Source organism: Entelurus aequoreus, linkage group LG10 (assembly GCF_033978785.1).
Source record: "Entelurus aequoreus isolate RoL-2023_Sb linkage group LG10, RoL_Eaeq_v1.1, whole genome shotgun sequence".
Classification (NCBI taxonomy): Eukaryota; Metazoa; Chordata; class Actinopteri; order Syngnathiformes; family Syngnathidae; genus Entelurus; species Entelurus aequoreus.
This window is the reverse complement of record NC_084740.1, coordinates 11353936-11371196: the sequence shown is the minus strand read 5'-3', so window position 1 is coordinate 11371196 and position 17261 is coordinate 11353936. Positions and strand designations below refer to the sequence as shown.

The following is a 17261-nucleotide window of genomic DNA, read 5'->3' as shown; positions in this document are numbered from 1 at the left end:
AAACACAGATGTTCACTGCAGAGGATGCTGGCTTCTCAGGAGGTTATAACAAGGGAGGTTTTGTGTCACAAGTGTTATCAATTTAAGAAGCAATAAACATATGTACGCTGTGTGAATGAATGGCACTCATGTTTGGCGCTACGGCAATCAAGCAATAAAGCTCATGACATAAGCTTCTAATGGTCAAAGGTGTGTTAGCTCTCCACGTTATAGACTGGAATTACACGGTGAGCATCATTTCATAAATAAAACTGGTTTTAATCACCGCCACGAGGTGAATGTGACAAGCCCGAGAAAAAGATCTGAACACAAACAGAAGGCAAAACTTCCCTAATTTCGCTATCACGTTAAAAAAGCTTTGATTTATTTTCTGCTGCTTCGATGTTGACGTGCATTTCTTAGGAAAAAAAGAACACAGGTTATAGCAAACAGAAATATCTGTTTATTTCAACAACTTTTACATAAAATATGCATTGTGTTCATATGTTCACTCGATTAATCAAACAAACTAATTGATTTTTATGACAAAAAAATAAATATATATATATATATATATATATATATATATATATATATATATATATATATATATATATATATATATATATATATATATATATATATATATATATATATATATAAATATATATATATATATATATATATATATATTATATATATATATATATATATACACACTACCGTTCAAAAGTTTGGGGTCACATTGAAATGTCCTTATTTTTGAAGGAAAAGCACTGTACTTTTCAATGAAGATAACTTTAAACTAGTCTTAACTTTAAAGAAATACACTCTATACATTGCTAATGTGGTAAATGACTATTCTAGATGCAAAGGGGCGGCGTGGCGAAGTTGGTAGAGTGGCCGTGCCAGCAATCGGAGGGTTGCTGGTTACTGGGGTTCAATCCCCACCTTCTACCATCCTAGTCACGTCCGTTGTGTCCTTGGGCAAGACACTTCACCCTTGCTCCTGATGGCTGCTGGTTAGCGCCTTGCATGGCAGCTCCCGCCATCAGTGTGTGAATGTGTGTGTGAATGGGTGAATGTGGAAATACTGTCGAAGTGCTTTGAGTACCTCGAAGGTAGAAAAGCGCTATACAAGTATAACCCATTTATTATTAAAATAATCGATAGCTGCAGACCTACTAATATAAGAACCTACTTATATTACTTATAAGTAGGTTTTTAAAAAAAGTAATTAGGTAGGTTTCGTCCCACAGCAAGGTTTTCCTTGCCTCCGTCGCCAAGTGCTTGCTCAAGTGAGTTTTAATTGGTTCTTTTTGGCACCTTAGTATTAGGTGAACGTTTATCCTCCTAAGCAGTGGTCCCCAACCTTTTTGTAACTGCGGACCGGTCAACGCTTGAAAATTTGTCCCACAGACCGGGGGGATATATATATATATATATATATATATATATATATATATATATACATACACTACCGTTCAAAAGTTTGGGGTCACCCAAACAATTTTGTGGAATAGCCTTCATTTCTAAGAACAAGAATAGACTGTCGAGTTTCAGATGAAAGTTCTCTTTTTCTGGCCATTTTGAGCGTTTAATTGACCCCACAAATGTGATGCTCCAGAAACTCAATCTGCTCAAAGGAAGGTCAGTTTTGTAGCTTCTGTAACGAGCTAAACTGTTTTCAGATGTGTGAACATGATTGCACAAGGGTTTTCTAATCATCAATTAGCCTTCTGAGCCAATGAGCAAACACATTGTACCATTAGAACACTGGAGTGATAGTTGCTGGAAATGGGCCTCTATACACCTATGTAGATATTGCACCAAAAACCAGACATTTGCAGCTAGAATAGTCATTTACCACATTAGCAATGTATAGAGTGTATTTCTTTAAAGTTAAGACTAGTTTAAAGTTATCTTCATTGAAAAGTACAGTGCTTTTCCTTCAAAAATAAGGACATTTCAATGTGACCCCAAACTTTTGAACGGTAGTATATATATATATATATATATATATATATATATATATATATATATATATATATATATATATATATATATATATATATATATATATATATATATATATATATATATATATATATATATATATTTATTTTTTTTGTCATTAAAAAATACAATCATGTGTGCTTCAAACTGTATCCCTGCATACTGTATTGATCTTTATTGATATATAATGTAGGAACCAGAAATATTAATAACAGAAAGAAACAACCCTTTTGTGCGAATGAGTGTGAATGAGTGTAAATAGGGGAGGGAGGTTTTTTGGGTTGGTGCACTAATTATAAGTGTATCTTGTGTTTTTAATGTTGATTTAATTTATATAATAATTCTTGTTCGGCCCGGTACCAATCGATCCACGGACCAGTACCGGGCCGCGGCCCGATGGTTGGGGACCACTGCTCCTAAGGACCCAAAATGGTCCGGCTCTTAAAAGTGTTAATATTTTTAAAAAAATACATATTTTTACTTTCAACACTTGAAATATTTTCATCAACTTCTGATCCAACCATAGAAACGATTATTTTAGTAATCAAGTAATTGATCGATTTAATCGAGTAATTGGGTAGAGCACACTTTATAGCCTCATGCATATTTTAAGAAATTAACAGATTTTTCTGCTTGCCTTAACCTTCAGTCTTTTTCTCAACATTGAAAATGCACTGTAAACATGCATGCATTGATTAAAAATAAGACTCTCAGCTGTTCGCCACCACACAGATCACGGCACCCACATGCCACATGTGGGATCTGAGCAGAGGATGTTGTTGTGGCTTGTGCAGCCCTTTGAGACACTTGTGATTAAGGGCTGCATAAATAAACTTTTAATTGATGATTGATTGACCACCGCTCTCATGAACGCTCTGTTGCAGCGGCTGTGTGGAAACTACGTTGACACAAATAAACTTCCTGTCACTTTATGGGGTCTGGATGTCATCTTTTTTTTATTTGAGACACTTATTAAATGATTAATGGAAGCAACAGAATATAAATCAGCAAGGTTTTTTCACATCGAATGTTTTGGTTAATTGTTGCAACTTCAACATAGAATGGTTCGATGCAGTTTTAGTCATCGGATCTCTGCTTTTTATCAGCCTGGTCTTTGATGAGGGTTTGTTTTAACGATGATTTTACACACAAATGCATACAAATTCACGCAACAACTCTACATCAGTCTCATGTCACCAAGATCATTTTCAGTGCATTTAAGTTGTTTATTGGCAGGACTTTTTCAAACTAAACCAACAGATCTGTTCTGACCCTGGCTTCACCTAGTGGTTTAGGGAGATTTTTTTTTTGATTGATTGAAACTTTTATTAGTAGATTGCACAGTACAGTACATATTCCGTACAATTGACCACTAAATGGTAACACCAGAATACGTTTTTCAACTTGTTTAAGTCAGGGTCCACGTTAATCAATTCATGGTACATATATACTATCATCATAACACAGTCATCACACAAGTTAATAATCAGAGTATATACATTGAATTATTTACATTATTTACAATCCGGGGGTTGGATGTGGAGGGGGGGTTAGGTTGGGTTGCTATCAGCATACTTCAGTCATCAACAATTATATCATCTGAGAAATGGACATTAAAACAGTGTAGGTCTGACTTTGTAGGATATGTACAGCGAGCAGTGAACATAGTGAGCTCAGAAAGCATAAGAACAAGTGTATACATTTGATTATTTACATTTGATTATTTACAATCCAGGGAGGTGGGATGTGGTGGGGGGAGGGTGTTAGGCTAGGGTTGAAGTTGACTGGAGGTGTTCTTTTAGTGCGGTTTTGAAGGAGGATAGAGATGCCCTTTCTTTTACACCTGTTGGGAGTGCATTCCATATTGATGTGGCATAGAAGGAGAATGAGTGAAGACCTTTGTTAGATCGGAATCTGGGTTTAACGTGGTTAGTGGAGCTCCCCCTGGTGTTGTGGTTATGGCGGTCATTTACGTTATGGAAGTAGTTTGACATGTATTTCGGTATCAGGGAGGTGTAGCAAATTTTATAGACTAGGCTCAGTGCAAGTTGTTTTACTCTGTCCTCCACCCTGAGGCAGCCCACTTTGGAGAAGTGGGTAGGAGTGAGGTGAGATCTGGGGTGGAGGTCTAGAAGTAACCTGACTAGCTTGTTCTGGGATGTTTGGAGTTTAGATTTGAGGGTTTTGGAGGTGCTGGGGTACCAGGAGGTGCATGCGTAATCGGAAAAGGGTTGAATGAGAGTTACCGCTAGAATCTTCATGGTGCTTTTGTTGACCAGAGAGGAGATTCTGTAGAGAAATCTTGTTCGTTGGTTGACCTTTTTGATTACCTTGGTTGCCATTTTATCACAGGAAAGATTAGCCTCTAGAATGGAACCTAGGTAGGTGACCTCATCCTTCCTGGTGATAACAATGTCACCCACTTCAATAGTGAAGTCACTGACTTTCTTAAGGTTGATTTGGGACCCAAATAGGATGGATTCCGTTTTACCCAAGTGTATGGATAGCTTGTTGTCAGCGAGCCAGGTGCAAATTCTACAGAGCTCAGCACTGAGGATTTTTTCCACCTGTGATTTGTCCTTGCCGGATACCAGCAAGGCAGAGTAATCCACAAACAAGAACAATTCACAGTCGCATGCTGAGGACATGTCATTTACGTATATTAGGAACAGTAAAGGCCCTAATATACTGCCTTGGGGGACTCCACAGCTTACTGAGAGGGCGGGGGACACGGTGCCGTTCACCTCTACCACCTGTTTCCTCCCCTCCAAGTAAGATTGCATCCAGCTCCATGAGGTTTTATCAAGTTCAATTGCTTTGAGCTTATCATTACACTAAAATAAAACGTACATGTATTTCAAAAGGGACATACATTGATTTTTTTTATTTAGTTATGAGGAATGCATGGTCACATATTAGGATTACAGTATATTAAAGTAAGTGTTCTAATGGGACTCAATGGGTAAAAAAGGGTACTAGTGCATATGTTTTTTCTCCAATTTCTCAATGCAAGACCTGCTCTATGTGTATAAGCGCCTGGAGAAAAGTTATGTTGTTAATTGGTGTTATATAAATACAATTAAGCAGGTGTAGCAACACTTCATATGCTGGGTGTGCACTACTGAGACAGGTAGTCCATCTGGACTGGCAGCTTTTCTGAGGTGTCATTCGATGCTCACTTCCACACCTGTTTTATTGCATTGTTTGGTCCAAATGTAGTACATTGGCTCTAAAACAGGGGTGTCCAAAGTGTGCCCGGGGGCCATTTGTGACACGGAGCTCATTTTGTTTTATTGGCCTGCGGAATATTTCACAGGCCGGCATAAAACCACGCCAGAACCTTACAATGACGTACAGTGGCACCTCAATTTCTGAGTAATTTGATGTACGAGCTGTCTCTTGGCGTTTTTTGTTATGCTTTAAATTGCAGTCTTAATTTGGGTTATGAGCATTTCTGCTGCCGGTTAAAGTTGTATTTGTAACAGGGTTGTGCCATTAGAGCAATAAAGAGATAATATATTGTTGTTCCTGCTTCTTTTACCCAAGAAACAAACCTATGTTTTGATTAGACCAGGGATGTCAAACGTACGGCCCGAGGGCCGGATCAGGCCCACAAACAGGTTTTATCAAACCCGCGGGATGAGTTTGCTAAGTATAAAAATTCACCTGAAATTTTTGAATGAAAGAAACAGCTGTTCAAAATGTGTCCACTGGATGTCACAATAGCAATTCCTTGTAGATAAACCACATGATGTTAGTACATCAGTCAAACTACATAAATAACATACTGTAATTTGATTTTGATATATATATATTTTTATCTTGATGGATTGAAAATGAACACCAATGAGTTGACTGATGAACATTATCACATAATTTATTCAGAAAATATAAATAACGACAAATAAAGTATATACCGTATATTACCAAATAGTAGCCCGGGCGTTTATTTCACAAAATCGATTTCGGGGACAGGCGTTTAAAAGAAGCAGGCGATTATTTGCACAAGGCTTTTATTTATTTTTGCACCAGCCTGCACCAGGCCATTATTTGGTTACAATGGTTACTGTCCAGTATTTTCTTTTCGTACAAAAAACTTTAAATGTAAAAGCTATTGTAAACATATAAACAAAAAAACAAGAGATCAACATGAAGTAGGCTATCAAAAGACAAGAGATCAACAAGGCCTCAACATGGCAGTAATGCAACAATTGTCAAATAGAATACCAATACTAAAAATAAATAAACTTTTTAAATAAAGCAGCCTACCGGGAAAAATTAAATTATGGTACCAAGTACTCAAGTATAAAACCCACCATCAAAACAGAACAATAATACTGACACTTAAATAAAATAAAGGCTACAGTACTCCAAGTTTTAAATAAAGCAGCATACAGGAAAAAATAAATTATGGTACCAAGTACTCTATAAAACCATCAAAACAATAATACTGCAGCAAACGCAACCCCAGTAGCATTTTAATCTAAATTATGCAAATAACAGCCCATGGGCGGCTATTTGCACAAGGGCGGTTATTTGGTAATATACGGTATACTATTAACCGCAACAGTTCATTTGAAAAAACCCCAAAAACATTATGATTTGTACAATTTCTGAATGTGCTTGTTCTATTTTTAAACAAAGAAAACAATTTGAAGTTGTCTTTATTTTGAAGTTATCGTGCCGTAATTTTACCAGTCCGGCCCACTTAGGGGTAGATTTTTCTTCATGTGGCCCCCCCATCTAAAATGAGTTTGACATTCCTGGATTAGACCATTAAGCAATCGACACAATCCTGCCCTGCAACCACCAGAACTGTCAAAGTTAGTGCGAAGGAGGAGAAGCAAATGACCGTATATTATTAAAAATGTTCTATCCGGCAAGTCAGCCCTACACGAGCTGCAGCAAGCGTCACATTTATCCATACAAAAGATTGAGAAGCTGCAGATGTTGTGTTTCAGTTTGTTCTGTATAATGCTAAATCAACAAACTGGACGGTCGAGCATTACCTTTGGCAAACAGACATACGTATTGCTTGCTCTACGGTCCATCACTCAAATACATCCGTGTGGAAACATAAACAGCAATTTCTATTGTTACATGTCGGAGAAGCAGCCTATAGGAATCACCCACAAAAGTCTGCTCCCAAAGGTAATATGCTATTGTAGTGCTTTTCAAACACTACTTCCGAACTAAATGTTTGTTTTTCTTTTTTGGGAGGAGGGTCACACACAGACTGATTTCTAATTAATTTCAATGGGTGGCGCAGAGGGTTGATTTAAGTTATGAGCTCAGGTACTGTACCATTCTATAGGTCAACACTGAAAAGAGAAATAAAAGGTTATAAGAAAAAGTCATTAATGCTAAAATGCTTAAACAATGAGCTAATCTTATTTAATAAAATATAAATATTATTCATCACATTATGTGAATCATAACTTACTTAACTATTTATTCATGAGAACCTTACCTATCATTCATTTATGTATTTCATATTTACTTATTTATTCACTTATTAATTAGTTTATTTATTTACAGACAGAGTACAGAAAATGCTATGAAACGAAAAGGGGTAGGATTAAATGAGATCTGCTTCTACCTACTCCTTTTCCGACATGCTGTAATGTGAAACTGGAAATATGTGATGTACAAACCCCAAAACCAGTGAAGTTGGCACGTTGTCTAAATGGTAAATAAAAACAGAATACAATGATTTGCAAATCCTTTTCAACCTATATTCAATTGAATAGACTGCAAAGACAAGATACTTGACGTTCAAACTGGTAAACTTTTGTTATTTTTTGCAAATATTAGCTCATTTGGAATTTAATGCCTGCAACATGTTTCACAAAAAGCTGGCACAAGTGGCAAAAAAGACTGAGAAACTTGAGGAATGCTCATCAAACACTTATTTGGAACATCCCACAGGTGAACAGACTAATTGGGAACAGGATTGGGTATAAAAGCAGCTTCTATGGAATGCTCAGTCATTCACAAACAAGGACGGGGCGAGGGTCACCACTTTGTAATTGTACTATGTTGGAAATAAACTATTACCAGCACCACCAAAAGAGAATCATTGTTCTCCATTAATTTCTTATTTGTCAAATAAACAATACATTATTGAAATATATATATATTTTTAAATGCAGTGAGTGTAACAGGTCCATGGATCATGGGGGAAACACTTGACTTTTCATGAAGCTGTAGCTGATCCCCAGTAAAAATATGATCTGTATGTGTGGTGCTGCTGTTTTTTCCTTGCATCTAAAGCCTTTTGACTCTTTTCTTACCAAATACTATGCAACATGCTGCCAAACGCAACATTACTCATGGCTGTGAGTCAATGAGGACTATTTGAGTAATGGGGGTATTCCCCTATGCACATCTTCTAACCCACCCTGCTAGCACACAAACACAACAACTGCAGGCCTGACGTGACAAATCCCACGTGCACTGCAATCAAACGTTTCTTTTCTCTCCGACATCTGTTTGCAATCGGGCAAACTTATTCACGTCGGTCAGGAAGCTGCATCTGGCGTCCGCATACTTCCTCGCCGCCTTCCTCATCTGGCAGTTCTCGGGCGCGCCCGCGTGCACACGGATGAGGGAACATAACAGGTTTCGGGACTTATTAATAACCAGATTGTGCACGGCATGACATGATACAAATCAATGTTTCAGAGAGCGCGTGTCAAAGATTGTTAAAAAAAATAAAAAATTAGCGCACAATGTGGTTGAGTTGAGTCTTTATCTGCTCGTGAGTGAGCAACAGAAGCATTGTTGCTTCCTACCTGCCAACTAGTGGTTTGGTTTGTGGTCATTGCTTTTACATTTTATTTGCACTACAGATCACAATTGTTTTATTTTTCTATTTATCCTATTCTATCCCAACTATTGTCTGCCTACGTTCTTGTGGTACTCACTGGGGTAAATCTTGGTCCCCGGGTACTAAACGTGCTGTTTTGACTATAAAGTTCCTTGAATCCTTTAAATACTTATTTCCCAATTTGGTCTTGGGCAAATTAAAACGTGCAGTTCTGTGTGGTGAACACTACACTTTTGTAACCCGCCTGTTCCAGCCCCTGCTTTGGAACAGGCATTGTCCACAATAAAATGGTAATACTAAATACTAGGGATGTCCGATAATGGCTTTTTTGCCGATATCCGATATTCCGATATTGTCCAACTCTTAATTACCGATTCCGATATCAACCGATACCGATATATACAGTCGTGGAATTAACACATTATTATCCCTAATTTTGTTGTGATGCCCCAATGTAACAAGGTTTTCCAAAATAAATCAACTCAAGTTATGGAAAAAAATGCCAACATGGCACTGCCATATTTATTATTGAAGTCACAAAGTGCATTATTTTTTTTAACATGCCTCAAAACAGCAGCTTGGAATTTGGGACATGCTCTCCCTGAGAGAGCATGAGGAGGTTGAGGTGGGCGGGGTGTTTTTTTTTTTTTTTTTTGGGGGGGGGAGGGTATATTGTAGCGTCCCAGAAGTTAGTTAGTGCTGCAAGGGGTTCTGGGTATTTGTTCTGTTGTGTTAATGTTGTGTTATGATGCGGATGTTCTCCCGAAATGTGTTTGTCATTCTTGTTTGGTGTGGGTTCACAGTGTGGCGCATATTTGTAACAGTGTTAAAGTTGTTTATACAGCTACCCTTAGTGTGACCTGTATGGCTGTTGACCAAGTATGCTTTGCATTCACTTGTGTGTGTGAAAAGCCGTAGATATTATGTGATTGGGCCGGCATGCAAAGGCAGTGCCTTTAAGGTTTATTGGCGCTCCGTACTTCTCCCTACGTCCGTGTACCACTCCGTACAGCGGCGTTTTAAAAAGTCATACATTTTACTTTTTGAAACCTATACCGATAATTTCCGATATCACATTTTAAAGCATTTATCGGCCGATAATATCGGCAGTCCGATATTATCGGACATCTCTACGAAATACTAAAAAAATGGATAGATGTTGATAGCCCAACTCATACTGACTGGTATACACAAGCAATGGAAATTATATCAGTAGAAAGAACTGTATTTAGTTTAGATTAAATGAGTCATATATTGGAATATGGGATGCATTATTTAAATTTGTTTTAACTATTAAATGAACCTAAAAGATGACTTCGTTTATCTTTGTGGAAAATATTGGACAAGCTTATGAGCTGTGATGTAAGTGTAAGTCACTGTGACACTACTGTTCATTTTTTACATGTTTTGATTTTTTATACATGGCTGTTATGATAATGTCAATGAGGGATTTCTAATCACTGCTAAGTTGGAATTCTTATTAATATTGATACTGTTGTAGATATTATTCATTTTTGTTTGACTGCTTTTGGATTGTTTTGTGTCATGTTTGTGTGTTCCCTCAATTGCTCTGTTGATTGCTATTCTGAATGTTGCTAGGTTTGGTTTTGGAATTGGAATTGTATTATTACGGTATTATTTTGTTGGATTGATAAAAAAAAAAACACACAAAAAAAGCAATTGTTACGACTAATCTGTTGACAATAGTCGGTCATCATTCGTGTTTTTCAGTCCGTGTGGCCACTCAGAACATCGCAGGTAAAAATATAATATGTAATGTGGGAAAATTTCACCCTGATCTTGAACATTTTGCAAAAGGGACCTTGTTTTTATGGCAGTACATCTTTGATACTGGAACATTTAAAGTGGAAGCATGATAGACGTCTGGAGGATGTGATCTCAACTAAGATTGTTAGCTTGTTATCTTGCTAGCTAGGGAGACGACGACATGTTGAAAATAGATTTAACTATCATTTAAGCCAAAGTCGGCTAACTAAACGTTGTCTAAATCAGTTCAAGTACTTTAAAAAAAAAGATTTACCAGGAACTTCAGGTCAGCACAATAACGTCAATCACATACAAACACACACACAAACATTAGGCACCATGGCGCCGATATCATAAAAAAATAAATATCCAATCTATTAGATAGCTAAAATGTCCAAAATTAATCGATTTTACTATATTGCTAAAAATGCTTGGAGTTTATCCATAATCAATAACACACTACATACGCAAGTTTTTAAAAACATCATCACAAAATGTTTGTTACTTTTTGAGCAAGTTAGATAGCTTTGGTGTTTGTTGTTTGTTTTTAATGCTGTTATTTTTACTGTCTTTAGTTTTCATGAGCAATATACAGTATACTTTAGTTTTCATGAGCAATATACAGTATACTTTAGTTTTCATGAGCAATATACAGTATACTTTGTTTTTGTCAGCACTGGGCCTGTCCTTGCTTTAAAATGGATACAAGATTCATAATTATTTTTGTAATAGCCTAATGAGCAGCACAGTTACAGTATAAATACATATTTACGTTTGAATTAGTCGTCTTTGTTCGTTAGCACATGCCAAAAATATCGTAAGCTGAATGTAAAAGCAGATGGCTAAAATAGAGCCACTGAATAAATGATTGCTTCATAATCCGATTGTGGCCTAACAGCTCCATTTTTGTTTCATCTGACATCACATGGACAAAGATAAGACATTCTGGAGGTAAGTTCTGTGGTCAGATGAAACAAAGTTTGACCTGTTTGGCCACAATACCCAGCAATATGATTGGAGGAGAAAATGTGAGGCCTTTAATCCCAGGAACACCATTCCTACCTTGAAGCATGGTGGTGGTAGTATTATGCTCTGGGCATGTTTTGCTGGCAATGGAACTGGTGCTTTACAGAGAGTAAATGGGTGAATGAAAAAGGAGGATTACCTCCAAATTCTTCAGGACAACCTAAAATCATCAGCCCAGAGGTCGGGTCTTGGGCGCAGTTGGGTGTTCCAACAGGACGATGACCCCAAACACACGTCAAAAGTGGTAAAGGAATGGCTAAATCAGGCTAGAATTAAGGTTTTCGAATGGCCTTCCCAAAGTCCTGACCTAAACCCCATTGAGAACATGTGGACAATGCTGAAGAAACAAGTCCATGTCAGAAAACCAACAAATTTAGCTGAACTGCACCATTTTGTCAAGAGGAGTGGTCAAACATTCAAGCAGAAGCTTGCCAGAAGCTTGTGGATGGCTACCAAAGCTCCTTGTTGCAGTGAAACTTGCCAAGGAACATGTAAGCAAATATTAACATTGCTGTATGTATACTTTTGACCCAGCAAATTTGGTCACATTTTTAGTAGACCCATAATAAATTCATAAAAGAACCAAACTTCATGAATGTTTTTTGTGACCAACAAGTATGTGCTCCAATCACTCTATCACAAAAAAATAAAGAGTTGTAGAAATTATTGGAAACTCAAGACAGCCATGACATTATGTTCTTTACAAGTGTATGTAAACTTTTGACCACGACTGTACATAAAACAAGTATAGTTGAAATGTCAACCGAGGCACAACTGTGAGAATCTCTACTACCTTATTTTTATATAAGGCGGTAAGAGGCTAAATGCCTCACTCGTGTTGTTGCATGGTAAAAAAATCGTCGATATTTGGCCCGCGGACCATTGGCACATTTTCACTTCGGCCCCTTGAGGCAAAATGTTTGGGCACCCCTGGTCTAGACACTTATTAATCTACTTGTTAATTATCTGTTAATAGCTATAATGTGGTTCCAGCTACACCTCCTAAACTTTACAAAGCACGTATTTCTTGTTAAAGCTAGCTTCGCGGTTAGCTTAGCTATAGGAATGTTGCGCTCGGTGGGTGACATGTTTAGATTCCTCCTCCAGAGATGAGGGTAATTAAGACACAAAGAAAGGCGGTTTATATGTCATAAAGGAGGTGATCATTATTAGGTTAGGGCGGGGGTCTGCAACCTGGAGCTTTTTCAAAAATGTATGAAAATAGAAAAAGATTGGGTTTCTGTAGGAGGACAAACATGACACAAATCTCCTTAATTGTTACAAATCCCACTGTTTATATTAAACATGATTCTCTGATGAGAGTATTTGGCGAGCGCCGTTTTGTCCTACTTATTTTGGCGGACGTTGAACTCACCGTCGTTTGTGTATGTATGTATAACTTTCTTCAACGATGCCAAAGAAAGACATATTATATGCCCCTCTTTCTTTGTGTCATTTTGTCCACCACACTTTTTATGCTGTGCGTGAATGCACAAAGGTGAACTTTGTTGATGTTACTGACTTGTGTGGAGTGCTAATCAGGCATATTTGGTCAGGACATGACTGTAAGATAATCGATGCTAACATGCTATTTAGGCTAGCTATATGTACATATTGCAGTCATAAGCCTAACTTGCCGGTATATTTGAGCTCATTTAATTTTCTATGTCCTCTGTGTATTTAATTTATATTTGCATGTCTCATGACATATTATCTGAATGTAATATTGGCTGCATTTCTGTTGTTTGTGGGGCGTTAACAGACCACAGCAAACGTTACCCAGCTTGCATAGATTGTTACAATCCATTAGAAGAAGACAGCCTGCCGTTTCCTTTAACTTGGACACACACATACAGTATATACATTTGGCCATTCTAAGACAGTAATTTAGAGGAGTTATCTCACTTTCTGAGAAGTTTTACAAATATTTACAATGTTGTAAAAATGTGTAGAATAAATATTACCTTTCAACATTTTTGTCAACGAAGATTTGTGTCAGCCTGCGACACATTTTGATAGTAGGCTAATAGTAGGCTAATATAGCTTATATAGACACTTATATCATGTGTTGACTTCATTATATAATTTATAGAAGGCTTTTAATTTTTTGCAGCTCCAGACAGATTTTTTTTTGTATTTTTGGTCCAATATGGCTCTTTCAACATTTTGGGTTGCCGACCTTTGTCTTAGGAGAGCAGCTACACACCGTGTATGGAGAGTCTTGTCAGCCAGAGAGGATTGGCGTTTGTGATTGGCATTAAAAGGCATTATAAAAGGGGTTGTGTTTGATCAGTCCATGTCTTTGGAGGGTCACTGTCGTCAACTGACCAAAAACTGTTTTTATCATCTCAGAAATATTTCTAAAGTGAGAAATTTGTTGTCAAAATTGGATCTCGAAATGATCATTCACGCGTTCATTTCGTTCCGCATTGACTATTGCAATTCTCTTTTCAACAAGTCAACGCTAAAGGGACTTCAGACTGTACAAAATGCGGCTGCCAGACTTTTGACCGGTGCACCCAGAACAGCCCATATCACCCCCGTTTTATCCAGTCTTCATTGGCTTCCAGTTAAATTCCGCATTGAGTTTAAGATTTTAGTCCTGACATTCCGTGCGTTGCATGGTGGGCCCCCTCAGTACATCACTGACTTGCTATGCCCCTACTCTTCAGGGCAGGGTCTTCTAAAGATCCCAAAAACTTGTTTTAAAACCTGTGGAGACCAGGCTATAGCTCCCAGACTTTGGAACAATTTGCACCAGTCCCTCCGTGATCTTGACTGTGTTGAAACTTTTAAGAAACATTTGAAAACTTCTCTTTTTAGTAAAGCTTTTAGTTAATGCACCTTTTAACTATCCTTTTTATCTTGACTGTGTTGAAACTTTTAAGAAACATTTGAAAACTTCTCTTTTTAGTAAAGCTTTTAGTTAATGCACCTTTTAACTATCCTTTTTAATCCACTTTGTATCCTTTGTATGATGTTGCCCCTGTTGTTTTGAATGTAATCCTTGTTTTACTTCACCTATTTTTTGTACAGCGCTTTGTGATTTTATCTGTGAAAAGCGCTTTATAAATAAAATGTACTTACTTACTTACTATTGATCACAATAGTGATCACATACATTTTTAGGAAAATCGGCCAATACTGATCGGTGGCCGATCGGTTGGCACACCCCTCACATTTATTAGGAAAAAATAATGAAGGATATGGCGATCAAAAATATCTTTGTTTATCTCAACCAAATACGCATTGAGACTATAAAATGTGTTTTATTTGAATACTCGAATAATCTAACAAATAATCAATGGATTGCTAAAACATTTTATAGCTGTAGCCCTACAGTATTATGAACGCTAAGCAAACCGCACAGAGTATCTTTTTTTTACATGTTTTATCCGGACATGAGCACCAGACCACACACGTCTCGAGAAAAGCAACAACATGACAGAGTGATAGAGGAACTAGCGACACATGTACCAGAAACCACTTTTTTTTTAAAAAGTCCCTCTGACAAATGTGTTAAGCAACACTTGCTCTGCTGTGTCATGTGGTCAGCACACAACAACAAAGATGCAGCGACACGCAAACACACACTGAGGAGAAGAAAAAGAAGAACTTACAGTAAGTGGCAGCGAGCAGACCGCAAAGATAACAGTGATGAGTGCCAGCAGCACTAGGTGGTCCACCTCCTCCTCGCCGCGTCCGAACCAGGCCAGGCTCAGCTTCCTCCTCCTGCCAGCGGAGCCCACCGAGCCTCGCCGCATCACCTGGCTGCGGTGCATCCGGCAGAGGCTCACGATCACCGAGCCGTTGCATACGAACACGGCGAGGATGAGCAGAGCCATGAGGGACGAGTACGACAGCGAGAAGGCCTGCACCCGCTCGGCGTTGGCGTCCCCCGTGGCGTCCATATCGATGAAGCACCAGGTGCCCGGGCAGTACTGCCTGAACTTGCCGATGCCACCGAGCGGCAGCAGGCAGAAGGCTAAGGAGAAGAGGTAAACGGTGACCAGCGTGACCTTGGCGAAGCTGCGGCGGATGTGCACCGAGTAAAAGTACGGGTGGCTAATAGCCAGGCAGCGCTCCACGGCCATGGCGCACAGGATGAGGGTGGGCGCCAGGCCGAAGAAGCTCATGGCGCAGCCGAACAGCTGACACAGGCCCTGGCCGCCCAGGCCGATGAGGGACACGTTGCGGGCGTAGCAGATGAACACGGGCGGGCTGAGGAGACACGTGCCCAGCAGGTCGGTGAGGGCCAGACCCGTCACCAGGATGGAGAAGACGGACGACCTGGAGCGGTGTTCCTTACGGTGCACGCCCAGGATGAAGAGGGCCAGAAGGTTGCCCACCACGCCAGCCAAGAACATGATGATGCTCGTCGCCGGCTTACTGTCGCCCTTCACCGTCGTGTCGTTGCATGTGATGTTGGGGCAGAGCCCGTCGGAAACCATGTTTGTGTTCATGTGTCAATCACTGGCGATAATCTAGGCGACGAAAGAGGGAAGAGGGACGCTCTCAGTTTCATTTAGAGGGTAGAGGGCAGGGGTGACCCGGGATACCACACCGAACCAGATTGTCTTCACCAGAACGTTCTGTGGAGGAAACAAAAATGCTTCACCAATACGTGCTTCCTATCTTCTACACAAACAGGTGAACTGTAAAAATCAACAATTGTGCATCAGTGCTCTGCATTAAATATAAAATGTGCACAAGAAAAAGGAAAACCAGTGCCATTTGGTGGCAAAAGCGCTAACAAGATCCAATTACCTTGCCATGGTGGTGCTCAGGGATGGAGAACTCCAGAAGTCCACATGTCAACCACGCTGAGACGAAGCTTAAGAGTTTAAAAGCAGCGCTTGCAAACACACTGGTGAGGTTTCACTGCAGCTCTCCCACCCTCCCTTTCTCACCAGGCCCTCCTCCTTTTTCTGCGCCCGCCTCCTGTAAGACCACGCCCACTTTTTTGAAACCACAACCTGCATAGGAAAAAAAAAAGGAATCATGTGAGCTGTCCTGTCATACAGACCCACTCAAATATTAACAAACATTTAGTAATCATACTCTTGATTTAAATCCATAATTATATCTAACCTACTTAGAGCTTAACAGGTCTAAACCTTGAATTGATTAACGTGGACCCCGACTTAAACAAGTTGAACAATTTATTTGGGTGTTACCATTTAGTGGTCAATTGTGCAGAATATGTACTGTACTGTGCAATCTACTAATAAATATTTCAATCAATCAATCAGTAAAATTATATACGTGTTATCACAAATATTGTCTATTTAAAACATAATCCAGCACATATGACAACATGCCTGACAAGTTTTAGATCAGGCCGAATAAAATAAAAATATACTAATTAAAGGCACTCATAAAAAATTAGTGATTAAAAATACAAATAGTAATAAGGAAATAATAAAAAATTATGCATCACCTGGTTTAATTGACATTGCCACAAGTAGCGGAAAAAGTTTTACGACAACAGATGGGTATTTTTCACATTTAAACTGATACGGTACCAATTACTGGTACCTTGGAATCGATACAGGTACTCAACAGTACCAATTTTCAGTACTTCTTTTTCTGTTCATCCATTCATAAATATTAACTGTGAACTAATAAAATCAATTTTTTTAAT

General features: G+C 38.6%; 1 protein-coding gene across 1 annotated transcript in view; it reads right to left on the bottom strand.

Moving 5' to 3' along the window:
* The window catches only part of ptgir (prostaglandin I2 receptor), a 74013-nt gene extending 57499 nt beyond the window's left edge, over nt 1-16514 (bottom strand). Inside the window, exons 1-2 of the mRNA XM_062060097.1 lie at nt 16385-16514; nt 15238-16209 (exon numbers count right to left, since the gene is read on the bottom strand). Of these exons, the coding sequence (XP_061916081.1) occupies nt 15238-16080 (843 nt within the window). The 5' untranslated portion in view covers nt 16081-16209; nt 16385-16514. The remainder of the gene's footprint in view (nt 1-15237; nt 16210-16384) is intronic.
* Between the last annotated feature and the right edge of the window lie 747 nt (nt 16515-17261).